The sequence below is a fragment of the Halichoeres trimaculatus genome, unplaced genomic scaffold (genome assembly GCF_033239565.1).
Source record: "Halichoeres trimaculatus isolate MK-OKI-2021-1 unplaced genomic scaffold, fHalTri1.1 fHalTri1_scaffold_7, whole genome shotgun sequence".
In the NCBI taxonomy this organism is placed as follows: Eukaryota; Metazoa; Chordata; class Actinopteri; order Labriformes; family Labridae; genus Halichoeres; species Halichoeres trimaculatus.
The window spans coordinates 38,158,305-38,180,936 of record NW_027437185.1 but is presented as its reverse complement, the minus strand read 5'-3'; the positions used below and the strand labels follow the sequence as shown (position 1 = coordinate 38,180,936).

Here is a 22,632-nt window from a genome sequence, read left to right as displayed (position 1 = left end):
GGAGGGGGAGGAAAGCCCTGGTGTAGTTAGCGTCCTATTTTTGGAAACAAACTTTGAGAGGACTGGCTGTTTCTGTCATCATTACAGAAATCACAACCAGGGCTGCTCCAGGTGGAGATGAGAGGAAGGAGACGGATAGAGTTTGTTAAAGGGAGCTCAGGTTTCAGGTTTCAGAAACGTAACTGTGAGCACTTTTCATCTGAATCAGCTACATTTGTCCCTGATTGAGTCTCTATCACCAGCTGCTTTTTGACTAAAGAAGATAACACCCTTCAACAAGGACCTTTCCCTCAGAGATACAAGTGCAAATTTAGTTCTTGAGGATAAATTTGCCCACAATAATTTCTGATTGGTTGAGCAGTAACATGTCCACATTAAGCTGACCCCCAGCCATGGTGGTCTTGGTTTAGTTCCTCCTAATCAACGGTCTACTTTCAGCCTGATAGTGTGAATGCCAACTCCCGGTGGAGACCTTCAGCTGAACATCTCCCGTCTGAACAGCAGTTCAAACACAAAGGAAGTCCTCTAGGATGCACCTTTGTTTAGCTTTATATACGTGTCATAATCTCTTCATCAGATCAAGATTTAATGAGGATCTAACCAGTGGTGATTACTCTAAGACTGTAAGAGAAGCTCAGCCTCCCCTAAAATGTCCCTAAAAAGTGTTGATCTGTTCTGCTGTGTGAACATTTCATTGATAAAATCTGAGCTAGAATTCCTTCATCTTTAGTTCAGAATCAGCTCCTATCACAGGTAACTGGCTCCACCTCCTTCTCATTCATCCCCGCAGCGTCTCAGCGCTTTAACACAGTCGGACGCTGAGCGTCTTCTGACTTCAGCGGGGAAGCGTAGAGTGGGTTGATCCACTGTGGAAACTGGACGGTCATTGGATAAACGCTGGGCTTTGTCCCGCCCATCGGACGCTCAGCGTCTCTGGGGGTCTATGAGGCAGTGGGCTGGCCTGGACGCTGGGCTTCTGCATGATGATTGGATGATCTGTCTGAGGCTGAATCCCTTTTTGATTGACAGTGAAATGAGCCAGTCAGAGATCTTGAAGTATAACCCTCCACCGGACCATCTTCTGAGTTGTTCTGGACTGATCTGGAGGTTTTATCGATCCCCAGCGAGTTTACTTTTCTTAAAAATGACGAGCGTTGTGTTCAAAGATTCTCTCTCTTTTCTCCAATAAGCAGCTCCAGCTACAGCTGTGGAGCTTCTCCCCCTGTCACTCACACTTACAGCCTGTCGTAGTCTCACGTAGCAGCTCCAGCTGATAACAAGCTGACACGGAGGGGAGAAATTATGTTTAAATAATAAATAAACAAATTTATGATGTAGGCTGGAAAAAAATGAGCTTCCCCTTCTCGACTGACCAGCAGCTGCTACTGGATCTAATGCTATTTGAGAAGCTAGCATCCCGCTGAGAGTCTTCATTTTTTAACTTCATGCTTTAAACAGAGGAGCAGTTCAGTGCTTTTCCAAATCCATCTGTAGTGAAACAAAACACCATCAAAACCAGCACAGACTGAAGGTCCTTGTTTCAAACAGGCTAACTTGCAGATAAACACGACATGTCTGTTAAATTTTTACTGAAAGCTCTTGTTTGATGTCCTACTGCCCTCTACTGGTCTGGAAGTGTTTTTTTCCCCCCATATGTCATTTTCCTGTTGGCCACAGTATCACTTTAGTTCTGGGTAGTATTTTATCAGGATATAAAAGTTCTTGGATCCTCTGGATAAAACAAAACTGCAAGCTCTGGTCTAAAAGTATGAAGCCTTTGTGTTGAAACTGCAGTTCACCAAGTGTCCACTTGAGGCTGGCTGCAGAAAGACCAGAAACCACACACACACCAAGCCAAAAAAAGACTTTACAGCCTGGTTAAAAAGTTGGATCTCCTGTGACCGACAGGTCTGGCGTCCTGTAGCTGTTAGCGAGGAGGCTTAAAGCCCGCCTCTTGAGTCAGCAATCCCAGTTTATCTCCTGCTGACTCAGGGGGCGGGGCTTTAAGCCTCCTGCTCAGGAATAGATGGGTGATGTCACAGAGACTAAGTCTGAGTATTGACCAGTCTGTGGTTCAAATAGAGTCACTTTAGAGCAGTTTGAGTCGGGTTTTTGTTGGTTTTCAATACATCTTTAAACGCCCCTGCTTGTTTTTCTGTTTGTTTGTTAGCATTAATGTCAGAATAAAACATTTAGCTCATTCCTTGTTAGCAAGAAAACAGCGACCTGGTCTCAGACTCCCTCGCAGCATCTGAAAATACATTTCTGAAAACAGAGCCCTAACAAAATCATGATTAATATTTGATCAGCTGTGTCCACTTTAAAACTTTAATCTGAGTCTCCTGGGCCTGCCGCTCTGTGCTGGATGGACATGAATACATTCCTCTATCTTTACCCAGAATGCACTGTGCAGCTGAATCGACACGGAAAGTGAATGAACTTGATTCCTCTCTTTAGGTTTATCAGCTGCTGTGACAAATGAGGAATCTTGTTTGAAATGCTCGTACCGTAAACTTTAGCTCCTCTCTGAAACATTCGAACAACAAGTTGATTTTAAAGCCTCTGCTCTCAGAGTCACTGTTTTCCAAAACTGAGTTTCACTCCAGAAGTTCCCTGAATATCAACATCGCACACAGAATGCTAACACGCTGTCAGTCCATGAATAAATGAATAAAAACACAGCTCCTCACCCTGTCAGTCTGCTCCGGTCTGGACCCAGAGGGGGGTCAGGGATGGAGGGACAGTCAGAGTCAGAGTCTGGCTCTGGATGCACTGACACCATCTCGTCAAACATGTCAGAGCGAGTGAAGCTGGAGGTTGACAGAAATGATTTATCACATTAAATATGTACTGTAGTTTTTCGCTGTAGGCTAAGGAAAGTTTTCACACCGACATCTTTAAATAAAGTGAAAATTAGGAAGTAAAATGAGGCTGTGAGCGTCAGACTCCTCAGAAATCAGTTTTACTTCATCAGTAATAAACATTTAACGGGGTAAATGGAGGTGTGCTGAGTTTGTTTTTTCAGAAGCTTCTTGTATGTTTGAACTAATGGCCCACACTGCTCAGGTGTGATTTTGGCCCATTCCTCTGCACAGATTGTCTTTAAACCTGGAATATTCTTTGGTGCCCTCTGGTGAACCCTTTTCTTTACTTCTTTACACAAATGTTCAGTTGGATTTAAGTCAGGTGATTGACTGAAACTATTTGAGAGTCAACTTTGCCGTGTGCTTTGGATGGTTGTCCTGCTGGAAGGTCCAGCCACGTCTCATCTTCATCATCCTGGTGGATGGCAGCAGATTCAGATCAAGAATTTCCCCATACATGGCTCCATTCATTGCTCCGTCAGTTATATGAAGTTTGCCAACACCATGAGATGAGAAACAACCCCATGCCATGATGCTTCCACCTCCAAACTTCACTGTTGGTGTAGTGTTTTTTGGCTGATGTGCAGAGCCATTTCTCCTCCAAACATGGTCTGTAGTATGACAGCCCAAAAGTTCAGTTTTAGTCTCATCTGACCAGACAACATTCTCCCAGTATTCTACAGGCTTGTCAAGATGCTGTTTAGCAAACTTTAAACCAGCTTCAACATGCCTTTTCTTGATGAATGGAGTCTTGTGGGCTGAGTGTCCATAGAGGCCATGGTGGTGGAGTGCATTGCCTATTGTTTTCTCTGTAACAATTATACCTGCTGCCTCCACATCTTTCTGGAGCACTTTCAGGGTGGTCCTTGGCTGGTTGAGTCCTCTTCTGACTATCTTTCTGACTCCCTGGTCAGAAATCTTCAAGGAGCTCCTGTGCGTGGCCTGTTGATGGTAAGGTGGTGCTTCTTCCACTTGTGAATAATGGCCCCAACGGTGCTGACTGGAATATTCAGGTGCTTTGATATAAGTCTGTAACCAGTTCCATTCTGATGCTGAGCAACAATCAGGTTGTGAATGTCTTCAGAGAGCTCTTTGCCTTTACCCATCATGAGGTGTGTGCTATTTAACTGCTTGGTGAAAAAAATCACCTTTTTTATAGGACCATCAATTTGCTCTAGCCCAGCTGATGTTGGTTTGCACTAATTGGAAGTTCAAGTAATAATTACTGACAGATTTCAGGTGGTATGGTGCATTTCCTGTCCAAAGTATTCAGCCTTTCCATGGTGTGTTCAATACTTTTTTCCTGTGTTATCGTACTTAATTCACCATAATCATTATTTATGGACCTGAACGTTGTGATTTCTTTTCATGTGTGGATTATTTGAGTTTATACCAATGTCTGGGAGAAATTTTGTTTGAATTGCAGCTTTGGAAATAAAAAGTTGATGTGTTCAATACTTATTTTCCCCACTGTATGTCGAGCATGGATGCAAACTTTCATCATTTAGATTCATTTGTTTTTTGTTTGTTGTTTGAAAAAAAGAATTCATGAGGTTTCTTCTCTGTGTTTTGTTGCAGATCTTATCGTCCGACTGGCAAAGGACAAATTTGGAGCCATTCAGACAGAATACCAAAAGGTAAACTTCAGATCAGTCCTGTTGTTGTTGTTGTTCCCATTTCTTCATTTTAATGCAAGTTTGTTCTTCTTTTCTTAAAAATATAAACTTTGAGTGCCAACCTTTTCCCATCCAGCCATAGTTTTGCAGAAACCTCAGAAAGTAACGGTAACGGTAACCATGATTTGAGGTTTTATGAGGAACAGGTTTGTAAATCACAGACTTTCTCCAGCTCTTTCTCAGCCCCTCTGATCTGAAGGAAACTCAGAGAAAGTTCAGTTTGTTCAGAGCGTTTCCTGTCTTTGTGTGGCGTCACAATATGCAGCTTGGTGGATATGCACGCCGGTTTGGACTTGTTTGATTTCTCTTTTGGGTTGTTCTGTTTCATCCACATGTTTTTTGTTCTGTGGCTTTGCTCTTTCTTTGACGCTGCGCTGCCTTCGTCTTCTGCATGCTCTCCATCTGATCTGCTCTGGCCTCCCTCAGCCAGAGAATATAGTGCTGACGCTTCAGGTAAAGTCTGCACACTGGATCTAACCGTGCAAACCCATCCCTCCCTCCTGTCCCATCATGCTCCTGTCCCCGGTCATCAGGGCTGCACAATCCAGGCTCAGATTTTAACTCTGTTTCAGACTTTCTGGTTGAATAGCTGTGTTTAATTTAATCACTGGAGTTTCTGAGTGATTGTGCAGCCGTATGACTTTCACCCTGCCATCCCACCCAGCCGTACTCCCTGTTTTATCTCAGACACGTCCTAACGTAGGTATCCACAGAGGAGCAGTAATGCTGACTGGATTATTGAGGAGGACTTAAACTCATGGCTCTGAATATCCTCAGTAAGACAGAGGAATTCAGTGTGACAGGGTTTGTAACAGTTGGTCAGCAACCTCTGCTGTCCACCAACCCACAGCCAGGATGATTGGCACATGAATAAACACACACACACTCAAACACACACACACAGACGGTCTTTTGTACGCTGACATTTGCAGAACTCGCCGTACTATAAATCCTCGTCGCTGACCTAAACCACTGACACATATTCTGCAGCTTCAGAGCGTTTCGTAGTAAACATCAGTTTCTAAAGGAGCGTCAGACGGCTCTCTGAAGATATACACTCAACAAAACGTCTCTGTTTTTTTTTTTGTTTTTTTTTTGCTTTACCATGAGTTGAAATAAAAACAGACTGAGCAGATTTTCCTCCTGAATTTTGGTTTAAACACAACAGCTGCTGATAACACATTAATACACTCATAGGGTGAAAAACAACTTATCAAAAGCAGGAAAATACCAAGTTTTTATCCCTAAGTTAAGACATTTTCCCTGTGACAAAGTTAACACTCAAAGTGTTTTTAACATTTTACACAGTCACACAGAGCTGTGTTAAAATCTAATGTGAAGAAAAGCTGCAAAAGCAGTCAAGTATCACAGAGCCCAGTTTTCAGACATCTGGCTCTTAATAAAAATGAAATCGTCCCAGTCGTCATTCTACTCTGAAACCTAAATATTTAGACTTTTTCAGCACAAAAGTTAACTTCTTCTTACTTTATCTCTGCAATTAATTGTGATTTTTAATGTTTACCTATAATTGTCTGTACAGCCAGAGTAAAGAGTCAAATTGCTGCTCTTCTTTTAAAAATACTTGGTGAATACAGACTTCTCTGATTCTGGTCGTCATGGTCAGAAAACACAAGCTCCTCAGATCTGATGATGCTGCTTTTGTTCCCTGAAAATGTTCCCACCCCCTGCTGTGCGAGGCCGGCGTTGTTGTTTGTCGCTCCCTAAAACCAAAGTTGTCGCAGACTCACGGAGCTCAGCTGCAGCCCCAGGCTGGTGGTCTCCACAGGGGGGCGTCACCTTCAGCTTTAAGTGACGCCTCCTGCTGGCTGGATCGATATCATGCCCCACACGCTGCTTCTCGATACCTGAAGGTTCATTTTTAAAAAGGTTGGGTCTAAATAATCAATTACTCCACATGAGACTGCAGGAAGAAAAACAAGTTTTAACGCCCGATGAAAACAAAACAGAAAAGAAGGACTGTACATACACTGAAAAAAAAAAGAATCTTATCGAGTGTTAATGTCTTATTTTCACTAAAAAACGTCTTTTTAAACTTGATCTGCGCCACATTCACCTGAGCAGTCCAGTAAAAATGTCAGATTTCAAGTTATTTCGAGACTTAAATGAGGTCTGAATTACTGTAACAAGTAAAAAAAATCTGCCAATTGAATAAGAGAAAATGTCCTTAAATTATTATCATTGTTATTTTAATGAAAATAATAATTATAACTATTAAAATAATTATAATTATAATATAATTATTATTATAATTATAAATAATAATAATAATAATAATAATAATAATAATAATAATTATTATTATTATTATTATTATTATTATTATTATTATTATTATTATTATTATTATTATTATTATTATTAATTTTGTAATGTTAATTATTAACATTATTATTAATTTTGTAATGTTAATTATTAACATTATTATTAATTTTGTAATGTTAATTATTATAATTATTATTATAAATATAATAATTATAGTCTGAATTGCTGTTACAAGTAGCAATATGTCTGCCAACTGAATGAGAAATAAATTACTTGTTTATTGTTATTATTATTATTTTAGATATTTTAAATAATAATAAAATTTATTATTATTATTATTATTATTATTATTGTTATTACTATTATTATTATTATTATTATTATTATTATTATTATTATTATTATTAAATAATACATTATTTAATAATTATATTGGAATTATAATATTATTTACATCATTATTAATTATATGAAACAAAAAATTCCAAAAATTGTTTTTTATTACAAGTATATTTAATATTATAATTATAGTTATTATTATAGTTTCAACCAATTTTCTAGCCAATTTCTTTTGTTTTTAAGCAGATCCTCAATGAACAGCAACTTTTAGACCTTCAGCAGAGGCTTCACATTTCTAAACTGGATGTTGCTCCTTACTTAAAACAAAATTACACCCAAAGTTAAATCATTTTTATAAAATTGTGACTGGAGATTAGAGTTTGCTCTGGAGTTTCCAGGATAAATTTCGGAGATATGCGGATTCTCTGGTTTTCTATGTTGAATTTAACTGTTTGTTTTCAGAACTTAAGTTATGACTTTTTCTCTAATGAAAGCTACAAACACATTTTGATAATGTTTAGTTCTTCCATAGATCCGTCAAATCTGATTAACTCAACACCAAGAGTCAGAGCAAAGACTGAAAACAGGAAGCATAAAAAACACAAAAACACGAGGGTTATTCATCCACAGCTGCTTGTATAACCGAGACATTTAGCTAATAGACTCTGAGCGTCTCGCATCACAACACTTCATGCCTCGTGGCTGTCTTGATTAAATCTGATTAAACTTAAAAAATTGCTCGTCTTCTCCGCTCAGACACGCCGCCACCTCCTCGCCCGATGTGTTCTGATTGGAAGGTCACCTCTTTCTTTTGGGCACGTGCCAAGACAAAGCCAAAACCTTAAAATAGAGAGCGCTCCGGGCGGTTTATGGGTGGTGTTTGTAAAAAATGAAACATTACTGACCTTTTTTTGGAGAAACTTCACCCGATAAACACAGGCCGCGAGCAGAATGAGGATTCACGGGTTCAGCCCAGTTTACCTCCTTTATTTATATTTCCTGCCTGACTTCATCCCCCAAACTCTGAGATCTGCTCTTCCCATGTTTCATCCCTAAAGGTCAGAAAGAGTACCACCAAATGTTTCACTCTGCGTTTGGTGAAGTGTGTTTCTGAAACAGCCGGCAGCTTAAAGAAGCAGGATTACACTCAAAGCCTGAAGGTTTATAAGTTTGCACAGACATTTCCAGCTGAATCAGAGAAGAATAGGCTCCATCCTTTGCACCCTGCATGTTGAACAGCTGCAGGTCTCTGAAGAAACGCGGGTCAGCGACGATTAAGATTAGTGCGAATCAGTCCGTCCATTCAGAGGCGGCGTTAGCAGGCCTGCTTTGATCCTTTCATAACAAGGAGCTATTAAACATTATTGTGACACGTTACGTACGGCGTGGGAATTAACAATCCCCTTTTCAATTTCGACGATTCCCAATCCTGTGCTGGGAGCGCTGAAGATGGCAGCAGATTAACAAGGAGCGATGTGATACGTGACGAGAGGAGGAGAAACTCCACAAAGAAGCTTACAGCAACAGCAGTTTGGCTCCTGTAATGATCCAGACACAATTCATAAGAGATCACAACGAGTCACAGTCATTTTTCCTAATTATTATCATTATTATTATGATTATTATTACAGTCTCTACAGTCAGCATTCCTCTGCTCAGTCCTGTGTTAGCTAGCTTCACCCAAACACTTTAACCCAACTGTCCCTACACAAGCTCTTAACTTTCTGACCTCACTCCAGCCCCTCTAACGTTTTACCCTCTGACCTTTTAACCCCAAATTTACCCATTTTTCTAACAACAATTGTATGATGTATAAAACAACAGCTGATTTGTAAATTTTCTTTCCATGCTCTCTAAAAAGTGTCTCTGTTTAAAAACTGATAGAAAACGTTGAGGCTCTGGTTCATAAATGAGTTTACTGCAACACACCCAGCAGTGCTCTTGGTGAGGGTTTAGGGAAAAATCATAGACATCCTCGAAGTGAGGTCTCCATAAAAACTGCTCCCCCTGGTGGCTGGCTGCAGTATAGGTTAAAAATCCATCTCCCCAGTCATTCCAGATGGGCTGTGGTCAAACTTTAAAAATTAATCCACCTGGTAGAAATGTTTCTCACGTCTGATTGTTGTGGTGATTTGAAGATATCATTTGGCTGTCTTGTATCCAAGTCCTCTTTTTTCTGAAAAGTTTTGTTTTCATTAGTTATTAGAGGTTAAAAACGAGGCTTAACGTAACGTTTAACGATGATTGACAGCTGATGTTCTCGTGTATTTTTTTCAGGGATTGTAAAATATGTCTGGAGGTAGAGTCAAGAAGTGATTAGACTCTCCAAAGAAAAAAAAAAAAATTATTATTTTTGTCACCCAGCTCCACTCAGATTCTCCCAGAATCCCTCACAGTCTCTACTGCACAGAATCTGGCCTGAGACCGTAACCGTACAATGATAAATTGTGGAGCCACGCTGTCCACTATATATATAGTCTATGGAAAAAATACATTAAACTAAGTTCAAAACTTTATTTATTCTGGAAAAAAACATTGAGGTTCCGTTCATTTTTTATGTTGTTGAGATCACAGACACATCATATGAACAATAATGCCAAAAAGCACAAATCAATCAGTCACAAAAGCAAAAGAATCAATTAAAACAGTTGCAATAAGAGGAAAAGATGGGCAGGAAAAACAGTTTCTGTTAAGAATCGTTGAGAAGTTTTTCAGTCCATTCACATCTTTAGCCTTTATGTTTAACCATCTTCTGCAGGAGCTGCAGGACTCTACGTAACGTTTACCAGTCTGCTGCGGCTATCTTAGCTTAGCAGTTAGCTAACAGTTTGCCAGTGAAACTCTAATTTCGGATTTTCAGCTTGAAGTTTGACTGAAGAACTGAACTCACCAAGAAATGAGCATAACTCTCTGACAGGATGGTACCAAAAATGATATAATAATAGTAATAATAATAATAATAATGATGATAATAATAATAATAAAACTTTTTTTATATAACACCTTTCTGAAAACAAGTTTACATGGTGCTTTGCAGGCAAATAAACAAAAATACACAATTAAATTACATAACAAAACAAAACATCAAACAAGGATAAAAACGATGAAGTCTCTGGGGACAGAGAGCAACTTAAACACAAACAAAAGGATTTTAAAATTAATTCTGGACACAACAGGTAGCTTTATTTTATACACAAAATAGCACTAGCTTGATGCTAACGTACAAGGGAAATTACTTTGATATGCATCAGTATAACTTTATTTTACGTCAGAATATAAACTTTCATCACAGAAACATATCACAGTTAGTCTTTGCAAACAACTCAGAATAATGCTAAAACCACTTCAAGACACTAGAAGGCCTAGTATACTGATGTGCTAGCGGTTAGCATACATCGGTATAACTTCAGCTTCAGAATAGAATTTCAACTTTCATCACAGAAACTCCGAATGTTAAATACTCACAGGCAAATCAAAGAAAAATTAGGTGCAGACTCATGGTGGCCTCACAACTACGACAAGGTTCCAAACAACTTAAACGACTGTTATTACCACTTTAAGACACTAGATGGCCTACTTCAGTCAATAAAATAAACAGTACATTATTATCACATGGCGCGTGATTTTTACTTATTTCTGTTTAGTTACGTCCAGAGATACCATTTTCATATTGATTCACTTATAAACTCAGTTAAAAATTGTTGACACAGAAAACCTGGAACCAGGAGGAGTCAGTGATCTTAACCTGTCAGAGAGGTAAAGGCTGTTAGATTAGATTTAATGTTTTAATTCATTAAATGAGTCTCTTTTTTTCAGCTGAAGTTTTAAACCTAGAATTACAAACTTTCATCAAACTTTGTGTCACTAAAATCCCATTTTAAGCCAAAGTACAGAAATCTGCCAGAGCACAGAGATAATCCCAGACACATTTTTCATGAATCCTTCATTTTCTGCTTTAAAATTATTATTATATTCTATTTTTTCTCTCCGTCCTGTAGAAAATCCTTCTTGAAGCAGATTTTCTCTAGAAAGGCGTCCCTCCCTCTTCATTAGAGTGGGAAAAACACCACAGCGCCACGTGAATGGCTCTGAGCCCTCTGAGTGTTTTCCCATCATCCCTCATGTGTTGTGATCCTCATATCCTCTGTGCATATTGCCGTGGTCTGTGGCAGCTCGTGGTGTAGTGCTATCGTTCACCCCACTGGTTGCTCAGAGACAGAGAGCCTTGGCGTTTGGGTAATGATCTGTTTTAGTCGTCGATGACTGAATTAGCTGCAGATATTGAGGAACGGAGGATTGTGCAGCACCATGTGTTACGCAATGTGTTTATTGTTTACCCATAATTCCCTTCTGTAAAAACAAACAGAGCATTTCCAGCAGTGGGATCCTCACAGATATTTTTAGACTTTTACTCATTTCATGCAGAGCCTCTGTGTGTGGCGTGTCCTCCCTTTAATCACTCCTTTCTTCTCTCCTCACCCCCAAACGCTCCTTATCCAATTCTTCTCCCTACGACCCCTGATCCTCCTCTTTCTGTTCATCTTATCCTCCTGTTTATCTCCCTCCTCTCTTTTGTTTCTCTGAATTATTTCTCCTGTCTTCATCTCATCTCTCCTCTCATTCCTCCCATGCCGACCCCAGGCCATCTACTACGAGATAGGCTTCCTAGTTTGCGCGGCGGTGGGCGTGCTCTTCGCCATCCTCATGCCGCTAGCCGGCCTCTTCTTCTGCATGTGCCGCTGCTGTGACAACTGTGGCGGCGAGATGCACCAACGCCAGAGGAAGAACGCAGACTGCCGGCGAGGCCTGCTGGGAACTCTGCTCTTCTCCACGTCGCTGGTCATCACGTGAGTGTGACGCACACACACACACTCACACACACACTCACACACACACAGAGCGTGTCAGCGTGTTATCCAGGGATCTGCAACCTTTAGTTTTATCGGAGCCATTTAGCCTCAGGTCACCTGGATTAAAATCATTCGAGAGCAACAAAATCTCCTCTTTTTTTTTAATACAGACAAAAAAATAACATAGCAAAAATCTAGTGAATAATTCTCTAAATTCAAATTTTTTTGTGTTTGTAAAATTGAACGTTTGATGTCTTAGTTTTTTATTTTGAATGACGTTGCAAATATGTATATTTATATATATATATATATATATATATATATATATATATATATATATATATATATATATATATATATATATATATATTATATATTTTTTTCAAATTGAAAAATTTAAATTTTAAATTTGCAAAACGTATGAAATTTAAAAAAGTTAAAATATTTTCTTTTTTTAAATTCCAATATAAATTATAAAATTATTTTAAAGTTTTTGTATTTTAAAAATTTGCTTCAATTTCATAAATTTGCAAAAAAATTAAAAAATATGATTTCAAGTATTTGCTAAGTTTTCAAAAAAATAAAAAATAAAAAATTCAACATTTTTTAAAAGATGGAATTCAAATGATAAGCAAAAAATGCAGGAGTAAGAACAACGATTTTGCAAATATTTTAAAAAAAATGCAGAATCTTAAAAAAAATTTTTTTTTTCTAAATTTGAATGATTTAAAAAAAAATTAAATTCAAAATTTTTGCAAAATTCTTTTCAAATCTTTTTGGTTTTAAAAATTATCTTACATTTTAATAAATTAAAAAAAAATTCAAATTTGTGTTAATTTTTTTTAAAAAAAGGTAAAATTTAAAAAAAATTAACACATTTTAAAAAATTGAATTTAATTAATAGGAAAAAAAACTGCAGGAATTTAAAAAAATGATTTCGGAAACATTAAAAAAAATTGTAAAATCTTAAAAAAATATCAACATTTTTTTCTAAATTTGAATGTTTTCTTAAAAAGGCAAAATTAATTGAAATTTGCAAAAATATTCCCAAAATTTGAAAGCTTTATTTCAAGAAGTGATCTATATTAAGTTCAACAAAATGTTAACACATGGTTTTATCTTTTGTCAGTGTCTTTAATCACCAATACCCTCTGTAAGAGAAATAAAAAATCTTTATTTCAATGAAATTTTGTAAAGCCCCTGTAAAGGAGTGAAAGGGCCACATGAGGCTCCAGAGCCGCAGGTTGAAGACCCTTGGTGTAAACAGAAGTGTTTCCTGTGTGCAGGCACAAATACACTGGAATCCAGTTCAAGCTTCAGCTCAGATCTGAGTTTTTCTCATCACACACTGACACACATCCAGTCAGCTACACACACACACACACACACACACACGCCTCGCTGGACATCTCATGCTTCTGTTTCACACACACATTAACACGCGGTCATCAGCCTGCCCCTCCCCCCCCATCCCTCCTCTGTTTGCTATATATAGACCAGTCCTACTGAGGAAACTGAGGAGCTGCTTCCTTCATCCTTGTGTTCAGTTTAAGCCCTGTCATAATTATCTGCTGTGGGTTTATTCATAAAGATTTAATTTGCTGTGCAGGGAGCTCATTATGCAACTTTAGCTTCACCTGCTGCATTTGCTCTGTGATGTATTCAGCCATCCTTTCTCCAGTTTTCTGTCCTGGGGGAGATGTAACGAGCCGAGCTGCAAATTAATTCCCAGTCTTTCAAACTGTAGTCGTTTTAGATGATTGTTGTAATCTCTGAATAGATGGAGCCTCCCACTGCTTCCTGCCTGTTGATTCTCAGAGCAATCAGACTTACAGAGACGCTTTGTGTTTGCATGACAATGAGTGCTTCACATTTTAAAATGCATACTCAGAAATACAACCAGGAAATCTACTCTACGTATTCACACAGGAGGATTTCTGTTTATATTAAGTGATAATAGTTAGGAGCAGGTTTCATTTCCAAACTGTGACTGATTCAATTGGTTCAGCAACTTTTTTTTTCTTGCACCATAGACTGGAAAATTGGACGTTGTCTTGCTCACCTCAGTGAGGTCTCCACAAAAACTGCTCCCCCTGGTGGCTGGCTGCAGTATAGGTCAAAAACTCTGCCTCCCCAGTCATTCCAGATGGGCTGTGGTCAAACTTAAAAAAATTAATGCACCTGGTAGAAATGTTTCTCTCATCCATATACTGTGAGGATTTGAAGATATTATTTGACTGCATTGTATTCAAGTCCTCTTTTGTTCTGGAAAAGTTCTTTTTCATAAATTATTAGAGGTTAAAAACAAGGTTTGACCTCACGTTTGACGGTTGACGTTCTTAGAGATTGATTAGACTCTCAAAAGAAAAAAAAAATGTAATCACCAAGCTCCTCTCAGATTATCTCTGAGTCCCTCGAAGCCTCCACTGCTCAGACTCTGGTTGACAATGGCGGCGCCTGTGACAGAGGAATTCAGGGGCTGCAGCCCCTACAGAGGTAGACTGTAGCCTTCAGAGGACCTGGCCTTCATAGCCTGCATAGACCGCAAAGGCTGAACTGAACCGAGACGGTCTGGTCTACGAGGCATTTCCTGTTTGTCACCCTCGACTTAACACAGCGCCACCCTCACCTGTCAGGCTTACATTACTTTTAAACACACGTACACCAAAACCTCACATTTAAAACAGGATGATTTTTACTAATATTGTTATATTATTATTATTATTATTATTATTATTATTATTATTATTATTATAAATATTATTATTATTATATTATTTATATTATTATTATTATTATTATTATTATTATTATTATTATTATTATTATTATTATCTTTATTGATAGAGTATAGAACCACCATTTCCATGAGAGTAAGGCAACAACGTACATCTTCAACATTTGAACAAGTGCTGGGGATGATAGATGAAATAAAGTTATAAAATAAAATAAAATAAAATAAAATAAATAAAATAAAAGCTGCTGAAATGATTTAATGTTTTTTTTAAAATTCCCTTTAAATAAATAATAAATAAAAAGTATTACTTAATTATTTTTACTGTTAATACTTGAAAGGAGTCCAAACAACACATTTTTACACAGTAAAACAATATTTTCTTTGTTTAAGAAATACGATCACATAGTTGTTGCCAGAAATCCTTCACATCTGGATAAATCAGGACTCCTTCTGGGGAGTTAGGCCGTGTCCATCACCCTCGGCGTTCACGCGCAATGCATTTTGGGATATGTGAGGCGTAGGATAAGGAGGATTCACCAAATCCATCCATCACCACTGTGATGTAATCAGTCTTCAAACTCAGCCTTCGTAGGCTGCAGCCCCTGAATTGACACAGCATATAAACAGTCTATGAGCTACACATCAGCCTGTGGAGTGCTCTCTGCTGCCACTCTCCTTTGAGCTTCATTCAGTGGTCACTTTATGTAACTGCAAGTAAATTTTCTCTGACTCTAAAATGACCACCAGACAGCCACACCTGTCTGTCCTTTTACTACAAATAAAAAAAAAAAAACCCTAGAGGTAAAAAATAATTTATGACAATAAAGTAACATGTAGGTAATAGTATTATTCTATTATTTTCAACACTTTGTAATAAACAGTTAATTACGGTTAAGCTAAAAGCTAAAATCATCTGAAGTTTTTATCTCAGTGCGGCATTGTGACTTTTTTCACGTTGTTGTGGTTTACCTGGAAGTTTGAATCCTTCATCCTGGATTTAACGCCCTTCATCTGGGACTGTGTCGTTGAACTTTTCCCCAAAGTCATTGCTCTCATAAATTAGGGATATCCTCCAACATTTCAGAGTTTTTATTTGAGAGGTTCCCTTTTTGAGTCGCTGTTCCTGCTGCTTCCTCTGCGGCTCAGCCCTGACACATAAAGTGGTAATTTATGCTAAAAAAAGACGGTTCCTTCCTTAAAATATTCAGAGTCGACGCGTCTCGCTCCTGCTGCTGAAGCTTCACACTAACTTAAGTCAAAGTCAGAAAATAAACATTCAGGAGTGGAAATCTTTCCCCACAGAGGGCTCTGGGGGTGAAAGTGGTTTGAGGGTCTTCATGTTTTCATTAGAGGCTTCAGGGTTTATTAAAGTCTTAATCTCAGACATCCAGAGCTAAAAATCTTAAAGGTCTTGGATAAATCTTTAAGTTTACTTTGTGGTTTTTCTACAAAGCCTGTTACATCACTGGTCTGTCCTGCTCCCAGTGAAACTCGTCTCTCAGAAAGCGGACCAGAGGAAACTGGATCCTCTCTGTTTTGTCGTCCAGGCGGATGAAGAAGAGTAGCCGCTGGGGACGAAGCCGCAGACAAAGGGCTGAGGAGAGCTGCGTCCGCCTTTTGTGCTGGAGCGGAGGCATCCAGGAGTGTGTTAGTCTGATGCTCTTTGACTTTCTGTCTTTGTAGGAGCGCGGCCCGGTTATTAGAAATTCCAAAGCAATATCCTGGGAGCCCAGACGCCGCAGCCTGAGAGCATCCTCCGAACATCCTCCGAGCGCTTATTAAATCTCCCCAGCTACCAGGCCCGGCCGCTGCACAGCCTCTAATGAAGCAATTACAGTCAGGACAGGGATGAGCACAGGCCCCGGCCTGAGCTGCTTTAACACCAGCAGGAAGCTGACAGCCAGGCTCAGAGGAGGCAGAGAGGAGGTGCAGGGGTGGTAGTTATTTCCAAAAACTGTCAGAATGGGATTAGGAGAGCTGAAAGACATCCAGGTAGAGACGGGAACAATAAAATGTCACAGGATGAGAAAAAAAAGAGAAAATGTACCAAAAATACCCAGCGTGGACACGATGTGCTTTCTGACAGACACAAAGGAGAAATTAAAACAGCTTTAATCTAATCTTTAACCTCGTATAACTAATGAAAACAAAACTTTTCAGAAAAAAAGGACTAGAATACAAGACAGCCAAATGATATCTTCAAATCACCACAACAATCAGACGTGAGAAACATTTCTACCAGGTGGATTAATTTTTTAAAGTTTGACCACAGCCCATCTGGAATGACTGGGGAGATGGATTTTTTTACCTATACTGCAGCCAGCCACCAGGGGGAGCAGTTTTTGTGGAGAACTCACTTCAAGCCGAGCAAGATGACATCTGGTTTTTTTTACAGTCTATGATGCTGCGGCCTGAGAAAAAAACTGTCTGCATGCATCGCGCTTACACTCGTCTGTTTTGGTCATTTTTGGCAGCAGAGAGATGTTTTTCCTTAAAAAAACAAAAAACATGTAAATCCTTAACTAGGAGCACATAAAACCTGAGATTGTTTATTTGAGGAAATTTGTTGATTTGTTTTATTCATTCAGTTATTTTGATGTGAAATTTGTACGGTAGCTTATTGCATCCACTAGAATTTTTCTTTTTAACGACATGACTGTTTCATAAAAACTGGATTTTTATTGATCTTAGAATTTTCTGTTTTATGAGAAAGTATCTCGTAAAAACAGGATTTCCCATGAGGCTTTGCTGCATGACTTGTTGCTGCATGTTTTTGCAGCTAACCAGGGGTTCGGGGTCAATACAGGTAAATTAGGCTTTTTAATGAGTTTTTATTAACAGTTACACGTTTTATTTTTCTTAATCGAGACAACAATCAAATATTTTCAGAAATTCCTTTTCATAAAAACAGGAAAATCAAAAATTATTTTAAAAAAAGGATTTTTATGAAATAGTTATGTCATAAAAGGAGGATGTTTTATTAATTAATTAATTAATTTAATTCTTTTATTTTAATTTTTTTTTATTTATTTGATTATTTATTTATTTATATTTGTTATTTATTTATTTTATTTTATTTATATATTTATTATTTTTATTTTATTTTTATTTTATTTTTTTATTTTTTTATTTTTTATTTTTTTTGGGGGGGGGGGGGGGGGGGGGGTGAATGTAATATGCCACCATAGATTTGTTTTTTTTTAAATAGTTTTTAAAAATTATTTTTTGTTATTCAAGATAAAAATATAATTTTCACTTGCACTTTTAAGAAAAAGACAAACTTTGTTTTGCACAGTTTTTAACCAACCTCAGAGAAAAGGAAATTCTCTTTCCATTTTTTTTTTAAATAAGAGAAAATATATTCTGTAGTTTCTATAATTTTGAATATATATGTGTGTGAATGTGTGTTTTAAAGTCTGCATTTACTTCATGGTTTGTGTTTTGCAGTGGCAGGAATACTTTAATAATCTTTTTCAGTCATATTTTGTCTGTGAGCTCATTCTGTTAAAAAAAAAAATTGCATTGTTGACCCAGGATCGCAAATCTTATCGAATTATGAGTTGAGTTTATTGTTACATCCTTATTAACTGAAAAGGGGGATATATTCTGAAATATCTTTTACATTTCTAATCCAGGAACCACAGATAACTGGGGTACAGATGTATAGATTAGGGATTGACTGATTATTGGCGCCGATATTTAGCATTTTGAAGCATATCGGCATCTGCCTTTTTTTTAATCTGGCGGTCGATAAGAAATTAAATTTCAGTGTGTGTTATTTTGTCTCCTCTCTGTCTCTAGCGTCATCCCACCCACAGCTCCATCTGATTGGAGACACGCTGAGACATTTGTAGAAAACTTGACTTCCTGTAGGAAACTTTAGGGAGCTATTTATTCTTTTTTAAAGTTTTTATTTAACTTCATCAGACAACTGCTGAGCCTGGGATCTGTTTAATAAAAACATGCTTAAAGGCTTTAAACAAAGTTAAGCGTTGGAGTTTGTATGATCCCAAATTGTGACACCAATATTTTCACTTTCAGTGTTGATGAATATCGGCCCAAATATCGGCTATCGGCCTCCTTGACTACTGATAACCAGTATCGACCTTGAGAAAAACATATCGGTCTGTCTCCAGCACCACTTGGCTCATGTGGATGAGTCGACTGATGTTTGCTGCGTCTCTCTGCACGCCGTCCTCAGCATCTTCAGACCCCCTGACTCAGACTTTGACCTTTTACCTTTAATGAGAGCGATGACGGCGTGTTCGCTGCTCAGGCTGTGTAAAGTCGCTCACGGTGAGGACATATTAGCGTTTTCAGATCTTTTATCTACAGACAGAAACCGTCTGGTGTGTGGAAACGTGCCAGTCTCCCTCTCAGATCTCTCTTTGTCGTGAAGGTGGAAGGGTCAAACCGCAGAGTAAGCTCCACGGCGCCGGGGTCGTAAACGTGATTGAGTGATGTTTACTGGGTTGGAGTGGCGCTTCGGGGGTTTGGGCTTTGATTCACACAGATGCCAGTCATGCTGGAAATACGCACTCATGCTTAAATGCTTTGGCTGCAGCTCAGGCGGCCTGTTGTCTTTGTCTGATCACATCCATCGCACGGAGCGGACGAGGATCTCAGCACGAGCTCGTTCTGAGCCACAGTTTTATTAACGTTATATTAACGTTAAAGACTGAAAACAGTTTGTGCTTCTGGGTAAATCTGACGAGAACATTTAGTAAAATCAATCAGGACGTCGACATAAACACTGATAATTTCATCAGAGCCAGATTAAAGCCGTTCCCTCGTTAGTGCAGCTGTTTTCTCCAGGTTAAATCAGGTGAAAGAAACGAGCAAATCTATAGAAACATAAACTGATTAACAGGCCTGAAATTAACTGTTTACATGGATTTAGAAATGATGCGAACACAGATTACACTCTGCTCAAACGGCTCTTTAGAGGACGTGAGATTTGGTGTAATGAGTAAAATGTTATTTGTTATGTTGTTATAGTTTTATGTTTGGGTTAATGAAGCTGGATTTACTGAACCGCTCCTGAACTCAGACTTAAACGACCCAAAAATGTTTGTTTTGTTTTTTTATGCAGTGATGGAAACGTGTGCATCCACTTCACGATCTGTGGATTTATTCTGGGTCAGAAGCTGCAGCCTCCCTGTTTTTATTTCCTCATTTTCAGTCAAATCAGACGACTTCTGCAGCTCTTTATTTCAGTTTCTTCTTCAAAGTTTATTTTCTTCACACTGACACTGTTTCCCCCATAACGTATCTGGGGTTCAGTTTAGGGAAAGACCGATTATCAGGGCCAATATTTGTCTTTTGGAGGCATGTAGCATCGGCCTGATGTGAAAAAAAATAAAACAGAGTTGTTTTGGCTTTGATGCAGCCGTGCCTCTTCGTCTTCACTCACTCTGTCTAAAGAGCCATGGCTTGGGAAACAGCCAATCAGCAGTGAGAGCTGTGCATGCACATGCACATATTTTTTTGTTTTGTTTTTATTTAACCCAAGAACACAATCGACGGGTGATTTTCATCCGTGCCAACATGTTTTTTATTCCTAATTTTCATTATGTTGTGTTTTTTTCTGAGTGTCATGGGTCCCTGGGCAGCTTCAGCAACGTCTTTGACATCTTAAGAGTTTTTTCCTCCGGGCACATGTTGGGCTGATTTTCACCCAGCGATAGTGACAGTGGGTAAATTAAGTTTTAGGTGGATTCCACCCGGTGATAGTGTTAGCGTATAAAATCAGGCAATACTGCCTAATTTAAAGGGTGACAACACTCAGGACTGCTGTATTGACTGTTCCTTCTTGATTGGTGTCTCTGGCATCCCAGCTAGTTTAATTTTAATTTAATTTATTTCTTTATTTGAATGGGACAATGCATATTGATGAACAGGCAACAATGCTGTAAATATGCCGGATTTAGCTCAAGGCTAGTTTCCATCCGCAGTCCCATGGGGTAAAAACATACCACCAAGACAAGAACATTCAAAAGACATGATGAATTACACACGGTACAAAAAAAAATATGTCAAAACAGTGAGTAACTCATAGCTCAGGTTCATTTAACTTAGCAATTGTTAGCTGCCTAAATTTTTTTTATTTTTTTTGCTTAAAGCTACATCATATAGCTAGCTAGCTAACTAGCTAACCAACTGTGCACATTCTTTTTTTCAGCTAAGAGCTACGTTAGCTAGCAAGATTGCTATCAGGTGAAGCTCAAGCAGTCTTACAGAAAGAGAAATAATCATGCCTAAAAGGAAACCAGTGAAATACTCGTCAGATAAGGAAATAAAAGAGATTCTGCTGCCCCCCCCTTTTTTTTAAAAAAAATTTTTTTATTTATTTATTTTTATTTATTTATTTATTTATTTTTTTATGTTTTAAAAAATCTTTTTATGTTGTTATTCCAAATAAAGTATAATTTTACTTGTACTTTTAAGAAAAGAATGCACTTTGTTTTGCACAGTTAACCCCACCCCAGATACTTAAAAAGGGAATTTTCTTTAGTTTTTTTGTTGTTGTTGTTGTTTTTTAAAGAAAAAATATATTCTGATGTGCCAAAAATATCCCATATTTTGTTTCTCCCTCCTGAAGCTGTTCTTGTGTCAAGGAGACTGTGCCTTCACCAGGAAAGTCTCAAGTACTCCTGAAATGGGTGGAACAAAGACCAAGTTTGATTTTTTTTTTTGGAACTTTTTGTTCTCAAGTTTCGAATTTTTCAGTACTTTTTGAGCATTTTTTATGGTCCTCTCATGCTCCTATTTTTGATTTTGTTAAACATGATACAGTTGAAATCAAAAGAACAGTACACTAATTTGTCATGCATTTTGATATTTTGATGGCAAGTACTTTCTTTGGGGTAAAAACCACCTGGCGTTAGGGATAGTGCTACTAATTTTAGCAATAGTGTTATAGGATTAACTTTTTAAGACATGCTGCTGAGCCTGAGAGCTGTTTGATAAACATTTGCTTGAAGGCTTTAAACCAAGATTTGTGTTGGAATTTGTATTATTCCATATTTTTGACGCCAATATTTTCACTTTTGCTGCAAATGAATATCGGCTCCAAATATCGGTTATTGGCCTCCCTGACTGCTCATGATCGGTATCAATATCGGTCCAAAAAACCACATCAGTCTATCTGTAGTTCAGTTGTTTCTTCATGATATTTGGATATTTTTAAAACTTGTTTTTAACCGAGTGGAAGGAAGTGGTTACATGTGAGACAAACAGGAAGTGAAGTGTTTGGATTTATGGACACGCCCTCCCATTCTGACTTCATGAGCAGCAGCCCACATGTGTTTGTTTGTTTGTTTGTTTGTTTGTTTGTAGTCAGAGTAACATGTCTCATACAGTTGATCAGCGTGTTGCCTTTTTGAAGTGACTCACTCCAGTCTCCACGTGTTACTCTGAAGCTTCATCACGAGAGGAAGAGGAGGAAGAGGAGGAAGACAGATACATGACCATCCCTTCTCCTCCAGCCAAGTGGAAGCCCCCTGCCTCATGCAGTTACCCAGCATGCATTTCAGCAGTCTATTTCAGACGCTGGGTGTCCAACACTATTAGGACTAAAGGTCTGCACATTATGGGCCCAGTAATTCATGCTCGTTATGGTGGCTCTAATTAATGTTAATGTAGGCAGCAGAGGCTGAACATTCAGATCCTGTCACCTTTAATTCCAGCCTGTCAGCTCAGGTTTAACGACTTTACTATCCAACTCGTTTTCAGCTGTATTATCTCTAAAACACGTAGCTGTAGCTGCTTCACTCTTTGGTAGCAGACGATGTGAGTGATGGAGGTTAACCCTGAGGTTTTATGACCAGCACAGAGCAGAACAATCGATTTCCCCGTTAAGAACAAAACAAAACAAGAAAGAG

At 38.3% G+C, this 22,632-nt stretch overlaps 1 protein-coding gene across 13 annotated transcripts in view; it reads left to right on the top strand.

The window, feature by feature from the left end:
* prom1a (prominin 1a) overlaps positions 1 to 22,632 on the top strand; it is a 117,503-nt gene that overhangs the window by 45,367 nt on the left and 49,504 nt on the right. For 8 of the 13 annotated variants that reach the window (XM_074673475.1, XM_074673480.1, XM_074673477.1 and 5 more), the window contains exons 2-4: positions 4,443 to 4,501; positions 4,967 to 4,993; positions 11,804 to 12,009. In XM_074673475.1, coding sequence (XP_074529576.1) covers positions 4,443 to 4,501; positions 4,967 to 4,993; positions 11,804 to 12,009 — 292 coding nt within the window. The remainder of the gene's footprint in view (positions 1 to 4,442; positions 4,502 to 4,966; positions 4,994 to 11,803; positions 12,010 to 22,632) is intronic. The other 5 variants (XM_074673484.1, XM_074673478.1, XM_074673483.1 and 2 more) reach the window with 1 other exon arrangement.